Raw genomic sequence first — 25,491 nt, 5'->3', positions numbered from 1 at the left:
AAGTTGTAAATTCTTCTTAGAGGGAACTGAGCTTTTAAGAGTCATATTTGGCTTGAAGAACCAACTCTAAGCAAGAGAGAAAACTATTTCACACTTTAAAATGTCCTACCATATAAGTCAAATCAAGTGAGAGGAAGCAATCTGGAACCAGTTATGTAACTGCACTCACTTTGGTTCCCTGACCACACATGCCTCTCTAGTTGCCATAGCCTTTAGGAGATGCTGATTGTACAATGCCAGATGGAAGTGTGTGCTTGGAAATAGTGGCCTTTGATTCCCTTGAGTATATATCCCTACTCCAGCCCACAGGCCCATTCTCTGCCCTCTGGTGTTTGTTTTGCTTTGTTTTCCTTTGATACTTTGTGTAGTCCTCTTTTTATTAGATATGGTTACCAAATCCAGGGGGATTTGTCTTTGTCCTGTACATTTACTGTGCCTTATCAATGAAAGAAGTTGAGTAATATTGAAATGGACAGTATTTGTTGTTTTGTAGTTCCTACTTCTCCACCTAAGGATGTGACAGTTGTGAGTAAAGAAGGAAAACCTAGAACCATAATAGTGAACTGGCAGCCTCCCTCTGAAGCTAATGGCAAGATTACAGGTGAGATACCTTAGACTGTGCACTACTCCAGGCAATTACTGTGTTGCCAGTAGAAGTGGGAGTGTGAGGCTGGCTTGGTCATTGTAGGGAGTGCTATGAGCCATGTTGGTCCTTGAAATTAGAACAAGGAAGTAGAGTCTGCCAAAAAAGTAACATGGAATTGAATGACCAGCCAGTGATTTTGTTTAACAGTATCTGGTACGGATGGCATATGCTAGATAGCCTTGGTTCTGTTGCAGCTAGGTGGGTATGTTTATTTTCCATAAAACTGTTCACTCCCCGGGTGACTTGCTTTGACCTTGTGTGTTTAGTTCTACTGGGAATTACACAATATGCACAAACTGCTCTTCTACTTTAGAGCCCCCCACAAGATCCATTAGGCTTTTAAACCATCAGTACCCCAAGGCCTGCTACTTCAGGTTTCTGTACTCTTACTACTAGAGTTAAAAGCTTGAAGGAATTGGGTTTTTTTCCCCCCCTGGGACTTTGGACAGAAATTTCTCACAGTAGAGAGATTACTGGCTGCTGTTTGGAATCTCTGCCCCATTAGGAGTGCCCTGAAGAACCAGTTTATCCTCTGAAATATGATTAAGGTGGCCTAAAGACTGAGAAAAAGAAAGTGTTTCTTAGCATTCTATTCTTGTGACTTTGACTTTTTGTCTGTCTGCTTTGATTTTTTTCTTTTTCTTTTTTTGTTTTTGTTTTTGAGATAGAATTTCTCTATAAAGCTCTGGCTGGATTCACTCTGTAGCTCTTCTCATGGGTGCTGGGATTAAAGGGGTGGTCCAGTGTGTTCCTGTAATTTTGAATAAGATGCCCCTTTCCATAATTTCTAGTCTTTATAATTTTTTTAGGTTCCTACTTTGCCTCTTCTGTAAAAGAAATATCTTGACTTGTTTTACGTTTTACTTTACCTTTTAAAACCTTAAACAATAAATCACATTTTTGCCCAGTGTGAATCAGGTAGGCTTAATGTTTGGGAGACTTCCTGCCTCATTTGTGGGGATTGAGTGCCCCCTAGTGGAAGTATCTGGTGACACATTTCTGTGGCCTCACCTACACCAGTTTTAGAGCTTTGTCAGAGGTTTTCCAATCTGCCAAGTACTTTTCTCCTAGTAGATGACTTTGGCTGGAGCTAATTGAGCATGTACTACCACTATTAAGTCTCAGATTGTACCTCTAAATCTTGGCCCTCATGGTGTCTTATTCAGATATTACATCATAGGCATTTATTGACTGATTGCAAAAAGAAAAACGGAAATGTGACTTCTTTTCCTATTAATTGCTTTGGGCAGGTTACATCATCTATTACAGCACAGACGTGAATGCAGAGATACATGACTGGGTCATTGAGCCTGTTGTGGGGAACAGACTGACTCACCAGATTCAAGAGTTAACTCTTGATACACCATACTACTTCAAAATCCAGGCCCGGAACTCCAAAGGCATGGGACCCATGTCTGAAGCTGTGCAATTCAGAACACCTAAAGGTAAAGCTGCCTGAGCTGAGGGTTTTAATATGCTGCCCAAAGAGTGGGGCTGCAACGGATTAGAGTCTGTGGGTAATTTGGGAGATGCTAGTAATGAACTTGCCAGGCTCACTGTGAAGACTTGAAGAGAATTCCTCTCCTGCCCACTGACTGCCAGATTGTACTCTCCCAGCCCACATAAACGGAGCTTTGGCTCTGCATATCTGAGCAGAATTGCTGCAGTGATCTCAAAGTTTTACCAGAGAACTCCAAAATGATTTTTTTTTTGGTTCCCATCGAGTTATACTACATATTATTGTGACAGATGTCTTTCAACACATGCAAGCTCTTAATAAAAAGTTTCTTTGTAGAGGATGAGACTGGAGGGGCCATTTATGCAAAGCTCAAGAAAATAAATATAAAATAATAAGCCAAGCAAACTTAGGTAATAAAATTGAGTGGGGTACTGAGTCTGTGGAAATTTGGAACTCTGAGTTTCTTTTCTATTGTCAATTTGTTTGGAAGTTTGTGGGAATTTTATTTTTTCCTTTAAAACATCTGTCTGTCCATCTTCAAAGCTGGTGATCCTTGCTCTTGTTTCCTCTTCCCCTGTGCTTGACCTGTCAGCGGACTCCTCTGATAAAATGCCTAATGACCAAGGTAAATGAGTAGATGGCCTCTCTCTCATTTCTCTCTTCTGTGACCTATTATTATCTTTTTGTTTCATTTTTTCCCTGAAAATTAGTACCATGTGTTAAAAACCACACATACACTTATTGGCCAAAGTAGAGTTGAGTCCATGTTTATAGCTTTTGGGATATCTGAAAAGCTGAGGGACTCACTTAGGAGCTAAATCCATTGGTGGAAGAAAACTGAGTTGAATAAACTCAAGTCTGACCTTAAGTAAAGGTCAGGTTATCCTTAGGTATTAAGATGCTAATTTTATAAACAGTGATAAGCATTTGAGGCACAAAGTGACCTGTATACCAACTTTCCTTATTTGTGGCATTTAGGATTTTATTTCTTTAAATGAGAAGTTAATGTCAAATTCAGCAAACATTATTTTCCTTCTTGCATACATGAATCCTGTTAAATACATGCTTATCTGTAACCAAGAATTTATTATTTTGCAATATGTTCATTTACAGCTCTTTCTATTTCTTCTCTTAAATATTAAATATGACCATTTTTGTAAAAGGATAAAAAGTCTGTGGCATGGACACTTAGGAAGCATGAGTCTTGTTGTCACCAGTCTTGCAGTCATCAGTCAGCACTTTTTGTTGAAATATCTCTGGTGGCATGGTAGCTGTACTTTGTTATTTTAAGTTCTGAGAATTTCCATACTGTGGAAGAACACTGAAAGTCAATTTGATAATTGTCTTCATGGTTTAATAGTAGTAATCAGAAATACAAGGTTTTTGTATTTGGTTAATGCATGAAAAAGTCAGAACTTGAAGTATTGAGTTTCATGACTTTGGGGATGTGTTTGTATTCAGCAAGTCTTTTGTTGTACATGGGAGAAAACTGGCATTGTTTGTGGCATAGTTTTTTATGAGTATAGAAGCATGAGTTCACAAATCATTACATTGTATATACTGATAATGCAATTTCCCTCCACTTAGTAACTGTCATGTGACATTTTTCTGTCCCATATATTCAGTATTCAAAATTATTTACCTGTTGGTATTTTGGGTACTAGGTTCATCCTTTGAGTTTATTGTTTATTCTTTAAATGTTAAAGAAAAATATTGGGAAATAAGGAATATAAACCAACTAATAATCTTGGCAAAGCATGTTCTCTGACAATTTTTTGGTGTTATTTTTTTATGTGATGTAGTGCTCTGAAAAAATTAATTTGAATGTAGCCTATATAATGATCATGAACATTTAAATACGAAGAATCTTAAAATGTTAAGTATCTCTGCCAATTACATTTTGCCTGAGGTAATCGCATATGAAAAACAGCTGGAATCTTGATACATGGTGTGTGTCACTTGGGAAAAATGATAACCTCAGAAGTAAGAGGATAAAGTAATAAGTATGAACAATGGAAAAGGGGTTAGAGACTAAATTAAATTAGAATATGCCCTAGAAATTCTGAGACTGTACTATAGGAGCCAAGAACTTCTTTTCCTTTCATATATAGGTTTTTGGCTTTTGAGAATATACCAAACATTATATTTAGCCTCTAGATTTATTCTATTAAATGGAACTACTTATAAAATCTTAGATTTGGGTTTCTCTTGTTTCTTTTAAAATATGGTAATTTATAAGAGGAAACAGAAATTGACATTAGCAATTGTTTTACAGAAATAAATTTAGTTTATAAGCTTCTAGTAGAGCTTTATTTATGAAAATATCTCTCAAAAGTGTTTACTAGAGCTCCATGTGCTCTGCCTCCATAAAGGGAAAGAGTATATTCTTCCCTGAATTTATTATGTTTGTAATAGTTAACATTTATTGATCATTTATTACACACCAAGCAGGATTCATAGTGTTTCAAGGTCTTAAATTCCCATTTAGCCTCACAGCAGCTAACATAAAGTAGATGCTTTTAGGATCCCTGCTTTAACTCAAGGAAACAGGCACAGAAAACTAAATAACTTGCCCAACATCAAAGTACTGCTGTATAGTGGAGCTGGTATTCAAGGGCCATCTCTTAACCACCGTGTGGGCTTCTTTTCAAGAGCTTGCTGCTAGTACTTTCTGGCTAGTAACTTTGAATTAAAGAATACCTTTACTTTATGGAGGAAGGACTTCATCTAAGCAGTTTTACTATAAAAGTGAAGAGAGAGACTAAAAAACAAAAATAAGGATTGTAAAACAAAAACCTGTTGTTTCTGTCTCTTGGGGTCTGCTGCTGGGGAGACCCCAGGCCTGAGTCAGCAGCCTCACTTGCTTGAACCTGTGACTATGAGATGAGCTCACATAGACCTTTGTAAGCAACTAGAAGGAAGGCTTGTTTTTTCTTTTCTGGTTTTTAATGCTTATGTAACAGAAAAGGAAGTGAGAATATGATTTGAACCTTTGTTTACCTTCCTGTTCTTGCTTAGGTTAACTTTATATTTGGAAGGGCAACTACATAATCTCAATAAAATAGCCAGGATAGTACTGGCACTAGCCAGGCTAGATCAGCATCACCAAGTCCTTTGGAGATAAAATTGTTTGGTATAAGTGTCAGCCTCACTTATTACCTTGTTTCCTTTTGTTACAAAAGAAGCTGTTCTCCCTGAGCATCACTTCCAGAACTAGAGAAAGGCCGAGGGCAGGTTTCCCCACTTCTGAACAACAAAGTGGTAATCTGGTCATGGCCTTAAAACAGAGCATCAATCTTCTGCATACCTCCTTACACAGAAAGCTATTTCTGTTTACTTTGGCACACAAACTGTATTCTCCCACTGTATGTGTTTTTTCCTTTTGTTACAGACTAGACTGAAATGTTTTGTCTTTAGAAACACTCACTAGCTGTGAAGTGGACTATCACACCTACGTGTTGGGTTGTTACTGACATGATTTCTTCTGTTTCAGCCTTAGGATCGGCTGGAAAAGGAAGCCGACTGCCAGACCTAGGATCTGACTACAAACCTCCAATGAGTGGTAAAGCTCTCTCTAAGGCTTTTTCAGCTTGTTATGGACTTAATACAGTTTTGCTTAAACTTTTCAAATATGTTTTATAGCTTCAGTGTTGGGTTATGACATGCTAATGCAGTTTATTTTATTTAGCAGATCTAGCATTACTTATTCTGTAGCAAATGTTGCTGAATTACTGAAACCCTATTCATCATAAGAGTCCAGGTGGCAAAATGTCCAAAAAGTAGTCACTACACTTGGTTTTCACTGTCTCAATACCTCTACCTCATAGGGAGTACAGTGAATAACTTCTTATGCTCCAGCTGTCTAATGCCCATACTTCAGGGAAATCAGCTGACTTTTAGAAAAACCAGATCAACTTGAATGCTTCAAGAAATTTTATAATACCCTTGTTTAGAGATATCTCCTTCATACATTAGTTGCAAGTTGAAGTATAGACATATAGTGTCAAGACTGAAAAAGTAGTTTTCCCTTGTCTTTTCTTTCATTTTTATGTCCATTTGCACATTGTATTTTGAAGGTTCAGACTCTGTGGATGACTATATATAGGAGGAAGAGAGTAAAAAAGCACTTGATAGAAAATTAAGAAAGCTTTATAAAAGAGGTATTATCTACTCCATATCCTAAAGGGTGCATAGAGAGCTGGAGAGATGGCTCAGCAGTTAAGAGCATTTCTTGTTGGTATAGTAGATTTGAATTTAGTTCCCATCATCCAGATTGGGTGGTTAACAATCACCTGTAACTTAGTTCCAGGGATCCATTGTCCTCCTCTGGCCTCTACAGGCACCCACACACACATACATAGACATTCACATACTTACGCATAGTAAACATAATCTTTAGAGGAAAAAACTGCTACATCTCAAAATGGACATCAGACATTCCATCTAACAGCATGTGTCTAGGCATAGCAGCATACCCTGCTCACTTTAGGGTCCTCCTGGCTGGAGATAGAGTAGAAGTGTACAGGTAGGCTAGAACTAGCTTGACAAATGCCCAATATCAATGCTAAGAAATCTAGACTTTATTCTATAAATTGCATATGTAAAATGTTGGGCAAAACTGATGAACTAAGATTACCATTTGTTCAGTATCTATTATTGTTAGTCTGAGAGCCATGAAGAATTGATTCAGAGCTAAAAAGATAATGTCGGGGGGAGGGGATGTTCCAGTAGTCCAGACAGACATATAGAAATACATGTAATAATGATCTCAGGCAAAGTGTTGACAGCCCCTTTGGTGGTCCCTTCTTACTCTCAGAAGCGTTTGTCCAACTCATAACATTAGAAGTTAAATCCAAGGCAGGACAGTGGTCACACAGGCCTTTAATCACTGCAGTCAGGAGACAGAGGTGGGGCATCTCTGAGTTCGAGGCCAGCCTGGTCTACAGAACTAGTTCCAGAACAGCTAGGACTACACAGTGAAACCCTGTCTCAAAAACAAAAAAGTTAAATCCAAATAAATGAAAACGTATTTGTGTTGAATGCAGAAAAGAAATACTTTCACTTCTGCTTGTTGGTGGCGCACGCCTTTAATCCCAGCACTCGGGAGGCAGAGGCAGGTGGATCTCTGTGAGTTCGAGGCCAGCCTGGTCTACAAAGCGAGTTCCAGGACAGCCTCCAAAACAATACAGAGAAACCCTGTCTCGAAAAACCAAAAAAAAAAAAAAAAAATGTAGTCCAGTAGTTCAGTATTCCTGTTGATAGCAAAGTTAGGTTAACAGTATGGTTAATTTTATTGGCTCTAGTACTGTAGTCTTTCCCAAATATAAAAATGTTCTCATTGAAGGTCAGTATATACAGTTTAAGTTGTCTGCTTAGCTTTTTCTCGGAAATGAAGGATAAAAGTGATTGAACCAAATGTAAAAGAATAAGCTCTTAAGCCATTCTAAATCAACCTCAGATTTAGCACTGTATTTAGATGTCTATAAAATCATAGAATCAAAGTTGGAAGGTCAGATAATCCAATGTTGTTGGAAGGGATTCCCACACAAGAAAGGGTTTGGTTTAGGAACCTAACACTCCTTTTATCAGCTAGTGGTTGGCTCCAAGCCCTGGGATCTGCCTGCCCCTGTCCCACCAGTACTGAGGTTATGATTGGATTCCACCATGCCTAGTTTTTATGTAGGTGCCAGAGATTCAGACTTACCGAGCAGTCTCCCTGGCCTTCTTGATAACAATTCCTCAATATCCCACTTCTTAAATACTTCGTTTCTGGTTGATTGGTTGGTCGGTTTTTAAGACAGGATCTAATTCTATAACCCAGGTGTGAGCCTGGAATTTACTGTGTGACTTAAACTGGACTCAATTTACTGCAATCTTCCTGCTCCAGTCTTCAAAGTGTTGGTATTACAGGCATGTGCCACAACACAATGTAACAAAAATCTTACTGACAGGGAGGGTCACATCTTCTATGACATTTCCTGAGCCTTTGGGGTCGAGGACCAAGAGTTAATAAGGGTGTTCCATTTCCAGCTGAGCATTCACAATTACTTATTTTTAGAACTTTGAATAGTAGTGCATCTCTGCATTGACTTCTGCATACCACCAATGTTGAGAGGAACACAAATCTACAAATATGCCTCAGGGTCCTTCCACTTCCTGTTCCCTCCCTATAGAGCAGTAGTTCTCAACCTGTTGGTCATGACCCCCACAGGGGTCATGTAACAGATATCCTAAATGTCAGATATTTTACATTATTATTCATAACAGTAGCAAAATTACAGTTATGAAGTTACCACAGCATAATTTTATGGTTTGGGGTCAGCCACAACATTAAAAAGGTTGAGAACCACTGCTCTGGTGTGTCTTCCCTCAGACTTTTGTATGATAGGATCCTTCTTGTCTAATTATAAGCTCAAAAGCCATTTTTAAGAGAAGATTATTTTTCAAAATTTATCCAATAGTTACACAGTTGAAAACAAGTTGAAGTTAAGAGTCCAGCTCGTGTGTTCTAGAAGCTGTTTTCTATATGGCTTGTCTACTCAGTCATTGTGTACAGGGATATGCAGGTGCAGGCTCCAGGCCTTGTTTCTCCAGCATTGTGGAATGAGGCCTTACACTTGAGACAGCTGCATGGGCCAAAGCCACATTAGATTCAGAAAAGCTTTTCATCTATTTAGTCTAAGTCAGCCACACAGTCACTCTGCAGTGTAGCCCATCCCCCCCCACTTTGTCATAGCATTCTTAACTAGTAGTTTCTTACCTGTTAATTGTTTGTGTCAACACCCCACCTTGCAGCATTCACACCTTTGCTAGTCACTGTTGAATATTGAATACCTACAATAATAACTGGCACATAGTAACCACTCAGTCAGTAATTATCAAAATAATGTACATGTCGAGATCTGCTTCTTTTTGAAGAGAATAAGAAAATTGTATTGTTTGTGCTTGTGTAAAAGATTGTTTTTCAAATAGTGATTTTGTAATTTCAGACATCTATATATTAAGTGTGTGTGTGTGTGTGTGTGTGTGTGTGTGTGTGTTACATGTGTGTATGCAGAGGCCCGGGTTCTGTCCACATTTTAAGACAGCATCTCACTAGGCTGCAAGTCACAAAGTCAGATAGTATGGCTAACCCCTGAGCTCCAGTGCTTTGCCTACCAGAGCTCCTCCTGCTTTGCTTCCCCAGCTCTGAGATTATAAGCTTGTGTCACCAATTGCAGATATTTTTTTATTTAGAGGTTCTGGGGATGGAACCCAGGAACTCATGCTTGCAAGACAAACATCTTAACCTACTGAGCTATCCTCTCAGCTCAACATGGGACTTTTAAAAATGAATATGCACATCTTACAAGACACCAGAGAGGCAAGACCTCCAACACACTTATCAGAATGTATCTGGGCCTTTGAGCTTTGAAAACTCTACAATGTCAGTACCCTTGAAAGTTTCATTGAATGCTATTCTTTGAGCAAACCTGTGCTAATCCCTTGTGTGGAGGACAGACTCTCATATCCCCAGGAACTTAAACTCTAGAAACAGTCTCCTTGAGTGGTATGAAGTTCCCATGAAATGTCTTGGAATGGTTTGATAGCTTGATTGAATGTATATTTTTAAATTGCCTAACAAATTAACAGTTGTACCATTTTCCCTGTGCAGGCAGCAACAGCCCTCATGGGAGCCCCACCTCTCCTCTAGACAGCAATATGCTGTTGGTCATCATTGTCTCTGTTGGTGTCATCACCATTGTGGTGGTTGTGATCATCGCTGTCTTTTGTACCCGGCGTACCACCTCTCACCAGAAGAAGTAAGTATCCCTAAAATGTAGCCCATACACATGTAGTGTATCTGTTTTTGGCTTTTTGTTGTTGTCGTTGTTGTTGTGGTGGTGGTGGTGGTCCTCCTCCTCCTCCTCCTCCTCCTCCTTCCTCTATGTTGCTTATGTATTTAGAGTGATGCAAAGAGCTAAAAACTGTAAAGTACATGAAAAGCCCCTTTAAATGCAACCATGCCCCCCTCCATGGGAATGTCTCAGGGATCATGTATATTATGATAGGTCCCACAATACTTTAATGGAGCTGAAATATTCCCACCATCTACTGAACACAAAGTTGAAGAGACAATGAGGAGGAAAAAGAACAGGTTTTTTTCTAGCCTCAGCAAGCTCCTTAAAAGTCTGATAACTGGCCGGGCGGTGATGGCACATGCCTTTAATCCCAGCACTCAGGAGACAGAGGCAGGTGTATCTCTGTGAGTTTGAGACTAAGCCTGGTCTACCAAGTGAGTTCCAGGACAGGCTCAAAAACAATACAGAGAAATCCTGTCTCAAAAAATAATAATAATAATAATAACTGAGTGGGCTAGGATACCCACTCAGCAGTTAAGAACATGTACAGCTCTTGTAGTGAACCCAAGTTCTGTTCCCAGCACCTACTTTGGGCAGCTCACAGCCATCTGTAACTCCCGCTATCTGACACCATCTTCTGGCCGCTGTAAAAATGTACACATAATAAAAATAAGAATCTTTACAAAATAAGAAGTTTGAGAAAGTTATTTGTATGTGTATCTATATGTAGGTATATGAACATGAGTGCAGGGACCAGAAATTCTTCCAGAACTGGAGTTATAAGTGGTTGTGAGCCAACCCACAGTGGTACTGGGAAGCAAATTAAAGTTCTCTTCAAGAGTAGTTTATTCTCTTAAATTCTGAGCCATCTTCCCAGCCCTATGTCTTAGTTTTTAGCAATACTAACAACAAAATGTTTTTAAAAACTAAAAAGTAAGAGCTGGGAACATGGTTCAGTGAGTAAAGTACTTAATATGCAAACATGAGGACCTGAGTTCAAGACCCAGTACCTACTTTATAAGAACCAAACTCAGTAGTGTGCATCTCTCACACCAGTAGTGTAGTGTGGAAAAGGGGTGACAAATAGATCTCTCAAGCTTGTTGGCTGGCCAGCCTTGCCAGTCTGTGAGCGTTGAGTATAGTGATAGACCTTGTTTCAAAAAACACAGTGTAGAGTACTAGAGGAAGACAACAGACATCAATCTCTGGACTCCATACATATTTACACACATGCATGGAAAAAAAAACAAGAAGTAAAATATTGAGTTGATAAAAATAGAACATTTAATGGGATAAAGAAAAAAAAAACAATTTTACCACAAAAGCCAGAAAGCACATCTGCATATGTATACAGCAAGCAAAACAGAGTTTCTGAGCAGACCAGCCACAGGCTATTTCACACCCTGTGTGTCAGCAAAGGTGGAAAAAAACTATTATAGCTTATAATTTTTTAATTTAATCCTTTGAGACAGGCTCTTACTATGTATTCTTGATTATAGCCTGCTGTATAGACCAGGCTGGCTTTGAACTCACAGAGATTCACCTGTCTCTGCTTTTGGTAGTGGGATTAAAAACATGTGCCTCCATGTCCAACTACTGTATTTGTTTCCCATACATAGGACAGGTAATCAGCTATCCTGTGACTGCTATTTGAATGACTTTATGTCAAATATGTGTTATTTTAAAACTCTATTGTTGCCGGGCGGTGGTGGCGCACGCCTTTAATCCCAGCACTCGGGAGGCAGAGGCAGGCGGATCTCTGTGAGTTCAAGGCCAGGCTGGACCGACAGCCTCCAAAACAATACAGAGAAACCCTGTCTCGTAAAAACCAAAAAAAAAAAAAAAAAAAACCAAAAAAAACTCTCTTGTCAAATATCTTTCTATAGTTTTATTGCACATGTTTCCTGAGAGAAGGAGGGTGCCTCTCATCAACTTTTGATTATGGAAAGCTATTTTTCTTAAAAACCCGAAAGACAGCTTTTTAAGAACATTTCTGCAGGTTTCTGTATTTGGTGCTTCATTTATCTATCCATATGAACTTGCTCCTATATCTAATGTTAGTATTTTGGGGATCTTTTTTTTGGGGGGTTGAGACAGGGTTTCTCTGTATTGTTTTGGAAGCTGTCCTGGAACTCGCTCTGTAGACCAGGTTGGCCTCGAACTCATAGAGATGCGCCTGCCTCTGCCTCCTGAGTGCTGGGATTAAAGGTGTGTGCCACCAACACCGGCTTTTTGGGATCTTTAATAGTATATAGAAAGCAAAATTAATATGCAGACACACACACTTACACACACACAAGACAAAGAGTTGCATGTTGCTTTAGAAGGAGTTAGAATTCAAAGTAGATAAAAATATAAGTGTCTTCATATTGAAACTAAGAAAATAGGTTCTATATTCTGTATTTGAATCTGCAAATCCAACATATTTGGGTCCCTTTGTTTAAAATAATTGCATCAAATTTTCACAAAGCAGCCCCCTCCCCCATTCTCCTTAAGCTGCTTCTGGGTGTTCTATTAGCCTTTGAAAATATAAATGAGCCTTTCTTGTTCCTTTTCTTCCTCTTTAATACATAAAGTACCTCCTGTTAAGGTCGTGGCTTTTATAGCAATTTACAATGTCAACATCAACAGAGAATTTAGAGTTTAGGCCCTCATTATTTCCCAACACATTCTCTTAGTCCCCCAACTCTTCACAAATAACCCAAGATTCTACTTCAGGAAGATAAAAGCTGACAGGTGATGTATTACTGTGTTTTGTGTGTCTGCATCAAAATACCCAAGGGTAGGCACTTTGTAAAGAGGCTTATTTGTTTCAAGATTCTAATGCCTGAAGGATCCAAATAGCATGGTTCTGACATGCTGGTGAGTTCCCTTGCCACAGGATACCAGAGAAACAGAAGAAAGTTATATGTAAAAGAAGATGCCAGGAATGAGTGCCAGACTCCATCACAATAGCCTGTTCTTTAGGAATTATTGAGTCCTGTAAGAACTACTTAATCTCTTGCAAGGTGATGCCCCATCGACTTAATTCTCTCCCACTAGGCTCCCTCTCTTAAAGATTCCATTACCTCTTATTACCACTAATGAGGTTTCTAACACATAATTTTGGGGGGACAAACCATACCCAAACTGTAAGAGATAAGAGAGCTACCTTTCGTATCACCATCTAACCAAAAGTTTCTGAATAATTTTTTTGTTTGTTTGTTTTATGAGACAGGGTTTCTCTGTATTGTTTCGGAGGCTATCGGTCCAGCCCAGCCTCGAACACACAGAGATCCGCCTGCCTCTGCCTCCCGAGTGCTGGGATTAAAGGCGTGCGCCACCACCGCCCAGCATTTCTGAATAATTTTTCTGGTATTTTGAGGCAAGGTTTTGTAGCACTTATTTTTGTAGTACTTATCCCATAGCCTCAAAAACTGCTGGCATCATAGGTATATGCCACTGTGCCCGGTGATTTTTCAGGTTTTCATATTAGGAATGCTCAACTTATAATGATATAATGATGCCACATATGTAACAGTGGTCATATAAGATCACATCACCTAGTGACAGAACAGCCATTTTAGTTTGTGGAAGTATACTCTGATTCACCAAACAAAATGGAGAATTCATTTCTGATAAAGTATCTCCATCTTAATCATATGAGACTACCAAGTAATTGCTGTACAAATGGTTTTTATACTGTATTGCTTCAAGAATAATGACAAGGAAAAGTTAATATATTCAGTGAAATTTAAAAGCAATGTATTTTCAATCTGAAGTTGATTGAATCTGAGAATATGAAACACAGATACGAGGGTCCACTATACTTGTTTATACTAGCTTGGAGTCTTTTTTTTTTCTTCACTACATGTTCAAGTTTTAGTCCTTTCTAATGTCCTTTCTGCCCCAACCATTTCATCACAGGTGCTTTCAGTGGGTTACATACATTTCCCCAGAGCCTGAGTCAGGACTTCCTCTTCTCTCCAAGCCCTTCCACATGACCTCGTGTACCTCTGTGGTTTAATTTACTTTGTGCTTCCCCGGAACTATATGTGCAGACAAGCCTCTTTCTTCTGAGTATCACACCCTGTTGTCCCACATTTCTTATTTAAATTCAGTGTGTAGCTTGGACATGAATATGTCTACTTTCATAGGCTCCTGTGTTTGAACACTTGGTCCATAGCTAATGACTCTTAACGAAGGTTACAGAATCTTTGGGGTATGAATCCTTGTTGGAGGAAGTGTTCCCTGGTTGTTAGCCTTGAGAATTTTTAGCTCAGCCTCACTTCTTGTGAAATCCCTTACTTCCTGATAACAGGTTCAATGTGATCAGAAACCCCCTACTGCTGTACCTTCTGACCTCAAACTGTAAATCCTCCCTTCCTTAAATTGTTTTGGATCAGATAGTATAGCAATGAAAACAGTAACCAGGAAACACATATCCAAACCAGTTCCTAGTATTTTCAGTAAAATCCAATATTCCCAATGTAGATAAGTGGTCTTAGTCAGAAACCTTGGCCTCACCATTTAGTTCTTTTTCTTCTTTATCTGAACCCAGTCTCTGTGTTCACCCACGAAAGTCCTATTATTTCTGACTTCTAAATATCCTTTCAAATCTGCCTCTTCCATTCCGACTGTCATGGACCAGCATTGCTGGACTCAAGCCTCTGCCTCACAAACGCATTCTTCACAACATAGTAGGGATAAAGTTTTAACTCAAGAGTGACCTTCTTACTCTCTTGCTTAAAACAATTAAGTTATTTCTTCTTTCTTATAGAGGGAAGCTCATATTCTTAGTACTGCTATAAAAGCTCTGTGATCTGGTCCTTGACTGCCTTCTGAGCACTATTTCCCATCATTATCTTCATGGCTCATCCTGTCATCACTTGGAACTTTGTAGAATCCCTTTAGTATACAAGGCTGCTGCTGCTGCTTCACTTCAGGGCTTTGACATAAGCTGATTCCACCACCTGGAACACACATGCTGTCCCAATTATGTCTCAGCATAAAAGTCACTTATTCTGCACATTTTTCCTGTCTACGTGCGCTCCAACTATTAAGATTAACACTTGGCATTTTGGTAAACTCAGAGCATTTAAAAATAGTTTGGTGTCGTTTTCCTCACTTGACCAAAATTGCTGAGAGCACAGCAGTGTAGCGCAGGATCTGACAGGAACAAGGTGCCTAATAATGTGGTTGTTGAATGGGAAAGTGAGTGAATGAGTGAAGGAGAAAACCACAGCATAATGAAGACTGTTATCATATTCTTGACTCCACGTATTTGATAGTCCTAGTGGGTTTTCTAGAAAATGATTCCTTATCTGTTAGGCATTGATTTTTTTTTTCACCTTTTCTTGTTGTATTTTTACTTCTTGTTGTCTTTTCTCTGTCTAGTGGAAACTTGTAGACGAACCTTCTGCTTTAGAGGTATCTTAATCTCTTAATCTAAAAAAAGACAATATTCAAATATACTCTGGCATAGCATCCAAATAATATATGAACAAAGCAAAATCACATTTACTATTTCCAGAAATATAAACTTCTTGTCTCTGATTTTTGTTGTTGCTGCTGTATGTTTCCATTTCAGCCTTTATTTAAAGCATCACTCAGGAAAGTTTGTTGTTGTTTTACTTGGGCTGGGATATTTTTGTTTTGAGATTGCATTTAAGACCTCCCAGTGCTAGACATACACTGCTTCTCAGCTACATTTCCAGTCCAGTTTTTTTTTTCTTTTTATTCTGATAGTAAATCTTGCTAAGTTGCATAGACTAGCCTTGAACTAGCCGAGGCAGGTCCTGACTATTTTATCTTCCTGCCTCTGCCTCACAGGTAGTTGGAATTATAGGCCAGTGCCACCATACCTAGCAGAAAATCAGTTTTAATCACACAGTGTTTTGACAGATATGTTCAAAAGAATTACATTTTAAGCACTACTTTTGATTCTGTGCCTAGGAAACGAGCTGCCTGCAAATCAGTGAATGGCTCCCATAAGTATAAGGGCAATTGCAAAGATGTGAAGCCCCCAGACCTATGGATCCATCATGAAAGACTGGAGTTGAAGCCTATTGACAAATCTCCCGATCCAAACCCTGTCATGACTGATACTCCAATCCCTCGAAACTCTCAAGATATCACACCAGTCGACAATTCCATGGATAGTAATATCCATCAAAGGCGGAATTCATACAGAGGTACCATTTCCACTTTGTAAGGTTGCTTGAATTTGGTAATTCTAGTTGTTTTTGGGGGGGGGGGGGTTTCGAGACAGGGCTTCTCTATATTTTTTTTGGAGGCTGTCCTAGAACTCCCTTTGTAGACCAGGCTGGCCTCGAACTCACAGAGATCCGCCTGCCTCTGCCTCCCGAGTGCTAGGATTAAAGGCATGCGCCACCAACGCTAGTTTTAAAGAAATGTGTATCTTGGGATTTTCTTTCAGCATTTGATGGACAATAGCTAGCTGTTATAGAAAGGGAGAGGTTATGTATCATTTAGAGCAGCCTTCTAAATCTTTTTAAGTCTCTTATCGGGTTTCAATCAAGCATTTGAGCCACCTAATTCATGCCTATGCGTTGTACTGTGCCCTTTCCATTAGACTTCAGGGTTACTATGGCATTCAGAACCTTTGTGATTAAGGATGCCTCTACACACTGAAGTACAGTATGTACCATCCTATCATCCTTTTAGAATCTCAGCAGGAACATGATACTGTATATGTAAATTCCTTAGTCTGATACATTCTTTGTGAATCCCAAACCCTCTCCTGAAAATGTGTTACTGTTGGGGCTGCTCAGAGGCCTAGGGGTATACACTTGCTACTAACCTCCATACTTTATATCTAGGGCATGAGTCGGAGGATAGCATGTCTACACTGGCTGGAAGGAGGGGAATGAGACCAAAAATGATGATGCCTTTTGACTCTCAGCCACCTCAGCGTAAGTAGAAGCTTCACTCTTTTCCCAAGTGCCACTAGTCTTCCATGTTATGATGTAAAATAGCTATGATCAGTCTCTTTAACTTCTCTCGATCCCAAGACAATGATCAACTGCTAGTGTTGCGGTGCCTTACTGGAAGAAACACCAAAGTATTGTCATATTTCATAATAAATGTTATTCTTCAGCTGGAGAAGATGACTCAGTGGTTAAGAACATGGACTTCTCTTCCAGAAGACCCTGGTTTGATTCCTAAAACCAATATGGTGGCTCATAACTATCTGAAACTCCACTTGCAGGGGAACTCGACACCCTTTTCACAGATACCAGGGAACCCGATACCCTTTTCATATATATATATATATATATATATATATATATATATATATATATGTGTATATATATGTACATATATATATATATATATGGCTGGTATCTGTGCAATATATATACGGTGCACAGAAATACTTACCTACAAAACATCCATATACATAAATGTTAAATTAAATATTCTCCAGAGTAACATTTTTAAGTTATAGGTAAATAGATTCAAAAGCTAACTTCCCAGCTAGCAAGATGGCTCAGAGATGAGAGATGGTTATGTGCACTCCTAATAACCTGAGTTAGTTCTCTGCGTCCCATGAGGTAGCAAGAGAAAAAATAACTTTCAAGAATTGTCCTCTGACCTCTATACCTACATAGTGGTACATATACTCTGTAGCACATGCATGCCTGTACACATACACAAGATCATTTAAAAAACAATAATTTCTGTACTCTACCAGGAGTACAGAAGTTTTTGCTCTCCCTAAAAGCACACAGCATGTCTACAAGAGAGACAGAAAAGGATCTATTGAAATTGCAACAGGGCTTTGCCAAAGCTCATGCATGTGCTTTAGGCCTCCTGCAGCTGGTCAGTATTGACAAACATCTATGGAGCTTTAACTTTTTTATTTAGTAGACTTTCTAAAGTGGTTTCAAAATTGCAGCATGGAGTTTTTAAAACACTTTTCACTCTGTTAATTCATGTTTCATTTTATCAAACATGTATGTTGCTAAGACTCCTTTCATGATAATTGAAATTAAACATAAGCAAAATGTTTCCATTGATAATCAAAACAGAGGAAGATGCTAAAGCTTAGTAGTGAGAGCAGAGGACTCAAGTTCAGTTTCCTGCACTCACATCAGATAGCTCACAACCACCTATAATTTCAACTTAGGAGATCTTCACCTCTAGCCTCCATGAACATTACATTCATATACACAAACCAACACACATACCTACACACCTTAAAATAATAAAATTAATCTTTTAAAAAATCAAAAATTGCCAAGCATGGTGATAAATACCTGTAACCCCAGCACTCAGGAAGCTGAGTCAGGATTATATTCAAGGGCAGCCTGGGCTCAGACCCTGTCCTCAAATCAGGGAAAGACAATGAAATAAGTCATTATTTTCAGTCTACCATGTCCTTTCCCTTAACTCTGTTTAACGATAGAAAGGCCTCTTAGATTAACTGGCAATGTAGGTCTTATAGTTAAGAGTGTTCAGACACATCGCCGCCAACAAACAGTGAGATTAAATAGCTGAAAATGTCCCATGCTGGTGCCATGGAGACCCTCTGCTTAGAGAAGCTATCATCCACATTTCTGACAGATGAGCCTGCACATCTGTCTTCCCGCACTCACACATGCCTCACAGTACCAGTATCAGAGAAGATACTAGATTGTAAAGGTCGATCAGCTCTGAAAGAATAAGCTTCTTTTTCATGAGTAAGCAATTTTTACTTAAAGTAACTTAAACTTAATGTCCATAATAGAAAAAATGGCCTAAACTTGGAAACATACAGGGAAGAAAACATATTTTCTCTATTTTAATAGGTTGCCTATGTGGGCACCCCCAGTTTAAAAAAATCCAAAAAGAACAAGTTAATCTGTTCCCTTGTTTCTGTTTTTTACTTATAAAAGGATTGGTAATTTGAGCTAGGTCGTGTTGGCTGTACTAGAACTTACTCTGTAGACCAGGTTGGATTTGAACTCAGAGATCCACCTGCCTCTGCTTCCTAAGTACTGGAACTAAAGGCATGTGCTACCACTGCCGGGTTTGAAATAGCCTTTAAGAGAAAACAAAACCCATTCTGGTTTTCTTTCACCATCTGCCCCTAGAATGTTTTCACTTATTACTGGTCAAGCTCCATTTTGCTCCTCCACCCCAGTCTGAATTTTGGAAAGCACTGATCCTGAAACATCTCTTGCCCTGGGGAGATCTTAATCTGAGGCTAACTGATCACACTTCTCAGCCAACTTTTCTGGTTGTAATTTACTCCCATGGACATGCTAGAACCTCTGGAGAAGAAATGCATCTATTTCATGGTCTGGGTTTCTCTTTCAAAGGTGATGTTGATAGCTCACAAACATCTGTGGAGATACCACATAACAGAAGATAATTTTAATAGGTTCCAAAGAGCTAATTCAGTTTGACTATTAAAGTTTATGAAAATCTTGCTTAGAAGAGGGGACAGGGGGGATCCTTGTGTTCCTTGTTTACCCTACCTGCATGTTTGCTTATTTGGGCAGTGTACAACTAGTTATCTTGATCATAAACATTGTTCTTCAGTTATTCTAAGGAATACTTAAGAAAAATGTATGTCCTGACTCTAGGTGTCTTGTTTTATTCCTGTTTATATCTCAGGTTAAACAGGAAGTTTCATTAAAGAGGCTTCACAGGAAGTTATATGTAGAATCTATACAGGACTTTCTCTTCTTTACCTAAACTGAATCTTTAGTCAGAGAAGGAAAAAGGAAACTAGGAAATACCCATTTATAGCTTAAAATGCTAATGGGTGTGGTTGAGCCCCCAGGCCGAATGTAGTAATAAATGGTGCTGTACAATTATACTTCATACTTTTAATACTAGATTGGAGTATGATGGTTAAAAATTTTTATTTATATTCCTCTTAAATTATTAAAATTTGTGGGATACGCCTTTAATCCCAGCACTTGGGAGACAGAGGCAGGCGGATCCTTGTGAGTTCGGGGCCAGCCTGGTCTACAAAGCAAGTTCCAGGACAGGCTCCAAAGCCTCAGAGAAATCCTGTCTTGAAAAACCAGAGTGTTTGTGTGTGTGTGTGTGTGTGTGTGTGTGTGTGTGTGTTAAAGTTGATTAAACAGCTACTTATTTATTAATACCCATTAATCAGGGGTGAATTGAGAATATGCTCAAAGAAGTTAGGTTCTAACATCACTTTAGCAGGACAGAAACAAAGTAGAAGAATTATTTGGTTATGGACTTACTTTGTGACATATTCAAATAAATATTGTAAAAGTCATGTGACTTCGTGTTTATAATAAAATAATTCAGAAATATAGATGAAGCAAAGAAAAAATACTCCCTTAATCCTGACCCCCTTTTCCCCCCAAAATTACCACTGTTAACAGAATATATCCCTCAAACTTTATTATGTACAGATATAGACTATGCTAGAAGTGTGTTCATTTATTAAATCAAATATAAAAGTGATGGCTGGTTGTTCAGTCACCTGCCACCAAAGAGCCAAAGTAAAGATTTGGTTAAATGGGAGGTGGGAAGGGTTGACTTTTGTATGTGTCTGTGCAAGCATGTTAAGCATCTCTCTGTCTTGTGTTCATTCACAGCTGTGATTAGTGCCCATCCCATCCATTCCCTCGATAACCCTCACCATCATTTCCACTCCAGCAGCCTCGCTTCTCCAGCCCGCAGTCATCTCTACCACCCAAGCAGCCCATGGCCCATTGGCACATCCATGTCCCTTTCAGACAGGGCCAATTCCACAGGTGAGAGATGAGGATGAAGTCCAGATGTTGAAAGCATTCCAAGAGTTGGCAAGTGGAAATGGGGAGGAACTTGCCTTACTTAGAAATTTTCAGTGTTACTTGTTTATCATTACATTTCTATGATGGATTCAAATTTGATTCTGTAAAATCAACTGTATTTTTCTTCCTAAGTTTAAGTAACTTAGTGCAAGGTATCATCTTAGTAAAAAGCAGCAGTAGCTTGAATTGTGTAAGCTTCTCTTCTTCCAGCAAGCCTTGCACCTTAACTTTGTCATTTGTCCAACTTTTTTTTTAATTCAACAATTTGAAAGGGAATGTATTCAAAGTGGCTTTTGGAAACCAATGTTTGCCTTTGTTCCAGTCACTGTAGTGTTAGGGATATCTGTAGGACAGTCATCAGGTGCATGTTACTGCCCTATGGGCCAAAGTAAAGACAGCATCCAGAAAGCAGCAGGGCTACCTTAGGTTGTCCAGTAGACTGAAAATTTGTGGGGAGGAGGGTGCTCTAAAATACAGAAAAGGAGAATGACAGTCTTCAGGGTATCTTAAATGCTTTGTCAGACATGTCCTCATTTGGAAATCATAAGACAGAGCTTCATTAATTAGTTTTAAGGAGGAAAGAATGAAAATGAGGAGGAGACAGCAAAAAGAATAGACTGTTGGCTGCCCATTGACTACATGTTAATTTCAATCTTCTAGTTTTAAGCTGTAAATCTTGGTAACATCTTACACATATACAAACTATGATTTTTTTCATAATTTGAAATTTGCTTATTAATAGTTATTACTGGTAAAAACCAAATGTTGGCGGTTCTGAAAAATGAGGAAAATTCTTATGAGCTCCATTTTTAAAGAACCTCAAAAATATTTAGAAGTTTGAGTGACCACTGCTAACATCTCTCTGTCCTCAGTCATTAATACGCCCAGAACACCAAGTGAAGGTCAGAGCTTTCAGGGCTATCTACAGGCCTGCCTAATAGCACTCAGTGCTGCACACTGCCAGTGTTTCTGGTTTGGATGGTGCTGCTTGAACGCAGGCCTAAATCTGGCCTGTCTACTATCCTTCCAAATCTAGGTTTCAGATCTACATTAGAAACATACAATTATTCCAGCCAGCTGCATGGGAACCAAAGTCTGTCTTGCAAACACAATGTCATAGGACAGTAAGTGCCAGAATGCAACTTTACAATCCAACCCTGCTCTGAGGAAGACAATTTTGTGTCCAGCCACACTTAACCATTTTGAAGGCAAAGGGATCTGACCCACACAGTCCTCACATAGGGAACCACGTGAATATATGACTGACTTTCCTGGCCTGGTTATCCCTCTTCTCCCTTGTCTGGGACTAGAAGTGGCTTGGGAGTTAAAGAGAAGATTGGAAGTTCCCACTGAATTCTCATCTAAGTACTCTACTTAAGTTCTCTTCTATATATGCTAAGACAGGAAGTGAGGAAGGGGAGAGGTTATATTACTAATATAGTCCTTGCTTCAATGCCCTGGGAGGATAAAGTGATAGTAGGTTCATTAGAGATCTATCTGAAAATTAGACTCAGTATCTAGAAGTGATCCAAGTTCTCCTGCTTTGTATTTCCCCAAGACTTTGTCAATAGAGCTTAAACTGCTATTTTCATAACCTTGGGTTTGAAACTTGTGCAGAACTGGATCTTGGCCAAGTAGTCCCTACTGCTTGCCATGGGGAGAGCTTTCTGTTTGACCATTATGAACTGTGTGTGTTTTAAACAACTCTGAAAGGCAAGGAAATAGACTCCTTGCCAAAGCAGAAATTTTACTGAGCCTAGTATTTTAGTTAGAGCTTAGTGTCTTAGTTGTCTTAGTAGATCCGGATGATGCTGTACAGTGTCAAGGAGCGTCCTCCTTAAATAATACAATATTCTGGTGCCCTTTGGAGTGTACATGGCAACCCTAGTCTGTGGCAGTAACTAGAGCTTTGATTCAGGAAAGCAACTGAGCTTTCATTTCTTACTTCCTGCCATCTCTTTGTTAAAGATAGTTGAGGCAGTTAGGCCTTTGTACACAGAACTTATCATATTGTCTATTACCTGGAGATAGGGTCAGGACTTAGACCATTTCTCTCTCACAGCCTCTTATTTTCCTTCCTAAACAGCTTCTGCCTGAGCCTGGTTCACAGATGGTAAATAGCAGCTCCCTAGCCACAGTGATGGCTGGCTTAGTCAAGTTGAGAAGTGGCATTCTTAGCATAACCTTCAGAGGATGAGATGTGTCTAAACCTGGCAAGATTGTTATAGCCCACTTGGGGTAGAGGTGGGAGACAGCACGTATGCATTCATCTTTGTCCCTGGGACTCAAAATATTTTAGGTTAAAGAGGTAGTCTACCCTATCTCCTGAGAACCCAAGGGTACAGATTGATGGCTTTTTCAAAAAGGCAAGGAAGTACATTAGATTACTGCAGATTTCTTAAGGCTGAGAATTCATAAAAGTCAGAAAAGGCCTTCAGACTGTCTGCTGCAGCCTGTTGCTCAGACTGGTCTCCCTGCCTGTCTTCTGGATGCAATTGTGGTCTATCCTGTTCACATTATATGAAAATCTTCCTCAATCCCTGGCATTGCTGCTTCTGCTTTGCAGGGGCAGACAAGAGGCATTAGGTACAGAAAGGCAGGAAATAAGTAAGGTTTTGGAACCTGAGCCTGGGAGTCAGAGCAGGGATTCAGACTCTGCTCTGTTGGGTCTGTCTATGGGTAACCTGCTTATTTACCCTCCCTGTACCTCCCAAGTTACTTTGAGGAATAATGTAAAGTGTTTAGCATAGAATAAAGCCTCAGTGGTCTACAAAAAGATCCTCTCTGTTGTTCAGGCACTATGTTTCAGCTCTTTTTTATACATCTAGTACTCAATGAATTATGTGTTTGTCTTCCTGTTTTATTAATGAAGAAACTAAGACTCAGTGATTCAGTAACTTTGCCAAATTCACTCATCTAGTATTCCCAAAGTAGAGTATAGGACCGGCTGACTCCAGAGCCCATGCTTTTCCTACATCTCTCCATGCTGCCTTCAGGACACTTCTTCCTCTTTGTACCTTCTGAAATTATTGCCTTTCCTGAGTCTTCTCTTCTCCAGACTGACCCTTCCTTACTCCTTTGGATAAACATACCATTCATTTGACACAGTCTCCAGCTGTGTGCAGACCTCTAGGCTACTGTGAAACTTTATTGTGTGCCAAAGCCATCCACATTGGTGCTGGTCATGCAGTGCCTGAACATTCGCCTCACCAGCAGATACCACCAAAGCCTTGCTGATAGTCAGTTCCTGCTGTCTGTAAACTAGTCTATAAAAGGCTAGTTTCTAAAACTGTCAATCAGCAAATGAAATTTGAAAATTTGTATACACTAATCTTAGGAGCCTTCATATGAACTCCATAATAAATATTTTAAATATACAAACTTAGAACTACCTAAGTATGTGAGTAAAAAAATTGAAACAGCTGACTGAAACAAGATTGTTTTAGAATTCTTAGATTAGCCCATCCATTCTTAGCCTTGGTAGTAGTCCTGATCCATGTGTCTTTGGACTAGCACTGATCTCTTCAAGTGCTTATTGAAAGGTTTAGGAAATTCCCTGGAAGTAGCCAAAAATGCATATTTTAATAGTAAAGAAATACTAACATTTATGCTTTCCCGCTATAGAATCTGTTCGAAACACCCCCAGCACAGACACCATGCCAGCCTCCTCGTCTCAGACATGCTGCACTGATCATCAGGACCCTGAAGGTGCTACCAGCTCCTCTTACTTGGCCAGCTCCCAAGAGGAAGACTCAGGCCAGAGCCTTCCCACAGCCCACGTTCGCCCTTCCCACCCATTGAAGAGCTTTGCTGTGCCTGCAATCCCACCCCCGGGACCTCCTATCTATGATCCTGCACTGCCAAGCACACCATTACTGTCCCAGCAAGGTGAGTGAGGAAAGCAGCACTACTGGAGGGACCCTTTGGCTCAGGTTTGGGGTAGAAGTCTCTCTCCACATCCTTTTCTTTTCTTTTTCCTTTCTCTTTTGGTTTTTCAAGACAGGGATTCTCTGTGTAACAGCCTTAGCTGTACTGGAATTCACTCTGTAGACCAGGCTGGCCTCACTCAAAGAGATCCACCTACCTCTGCCTCCTGAGTGCTGGGATTAAAGGTGTGCACCACCACCACCTGGCCCCCCCACACCCCTTTTTTTAAGAACAAATATTCTCCAAGGTTTTCCTAGCAACGTAGAGAAGCTGTGTGTCCTTGCCCTCTCTTTTGGGAATATGTACAAGTCACAGCATAATGTCTTGGAGAATGGGGGCTGAACTTTTGAACTGTTTTCCATGTAGAATCCTTGGTGTTAAAATCCAGTGACACAGGTTTGGGCAACAAGCTGGTCTGTCTGGACCCCTCAGTTCACCTTACTCTAAAAGATGCTGCAGGCAAAAGAGCCAGGGAGCTCGGGGCTCAAAACCAGCTGTCTCAAGCTAAAGAGCACTCATTTGCTGTCCTTCATAGCTCAACAATCAACTGGCCATTTCTTATTAGGGTTTGTTGCAGAGTGAGTCTGTTGTTCTCAAAGTTTTTAATCTCAAAGCCTCTTCATCGTAAAAGCTACAGAGAACACAAAAGACCCTGTTCTGCATATGGAGCATGTCAGTGTTTATCATTAGAAATTAAAAACAGTATTTAATTCGGTATTTAATTAATTCATTTAAAAGATAAATAGCACATTTTGGGGGAAAACCAATGTCATTGTCTTACAGTTTCTCTAAAATTGTTAAGTGTCTGATTTGATGGAAGGCAGCTGGGTTCTCATATCTGCTCCTGCATTCAGT

General features: G+C 39.5%; 1 protein-coding gene across 8 annotated transcripts in view; it reads left to right on the top strand.

Annotated features, from left to right (window-relative positions):
* Positions 1-25,491, top strand: part of Neo1 (neogenin 1) — a 165,292-nt gene that overhangs the window by 135,195 nt on the left and 4,606 nt on the right. For 3 of the 8 annotated variants that reach the window (XM_013112948.3, XM_013112947.3, XM_005069628.4), the window contains exons 19-27: positions 494-601; positions 1,897-2,091; positions 2,698-2,730; positions 5,599-5,667; positions 9,760-9,907; positions 15,881-16,119; positions 16,768-16,860; positions 20,512-20,670; positions 24,334-24,597. In XM_013112948.3, coding sequence (XP_012968402.1) covers positions 494-601; positions 1,897-2,091; positions 2,698-2,730; positions 5,599-5,667; positions 9,760-9,907; positions 15,881-16,119; positions 16,768-16,860; positions 20,512-20,670; positions 24,334-24,597 — 1,308 coding nt within the window. The remainder of the gene's footprint in view (positions 1-493; positions 602-1,896; positions 2,092-2,697; positions 2,731-5,598; positions 5,668-9,759; positions 9,908-15,880; positions 16,120-16,767; positions 16,861-20,511; positions 20,671-24,333; positions 24,598-25,491) is intronic. The other 5 variants (XM_013112949.3, XM_005069629.4, XM_013112946.3 and 2 more) reach the window with 2 other exon arrangements.

This window comes from Mesocricetus auratus, unplaced genomic scaffold (assembly GCF_017639785.1).
Source record: "Mesocricetus auratus isolate SY011 unplaced genomic scaffold, BCM_Maur_2.0 Super-Scaffold_100022, whole genome shotgun sequence".
Lineage (NCBI taxonomy): Eukaryota > Metazoa > Chordata > Mammalia > Rodentia > Cricetidae > Mesocricetus > Mesocricetus auratus.
This window is presented reverse-complemented; position numbering and strand designations above follow the sequence as displayed.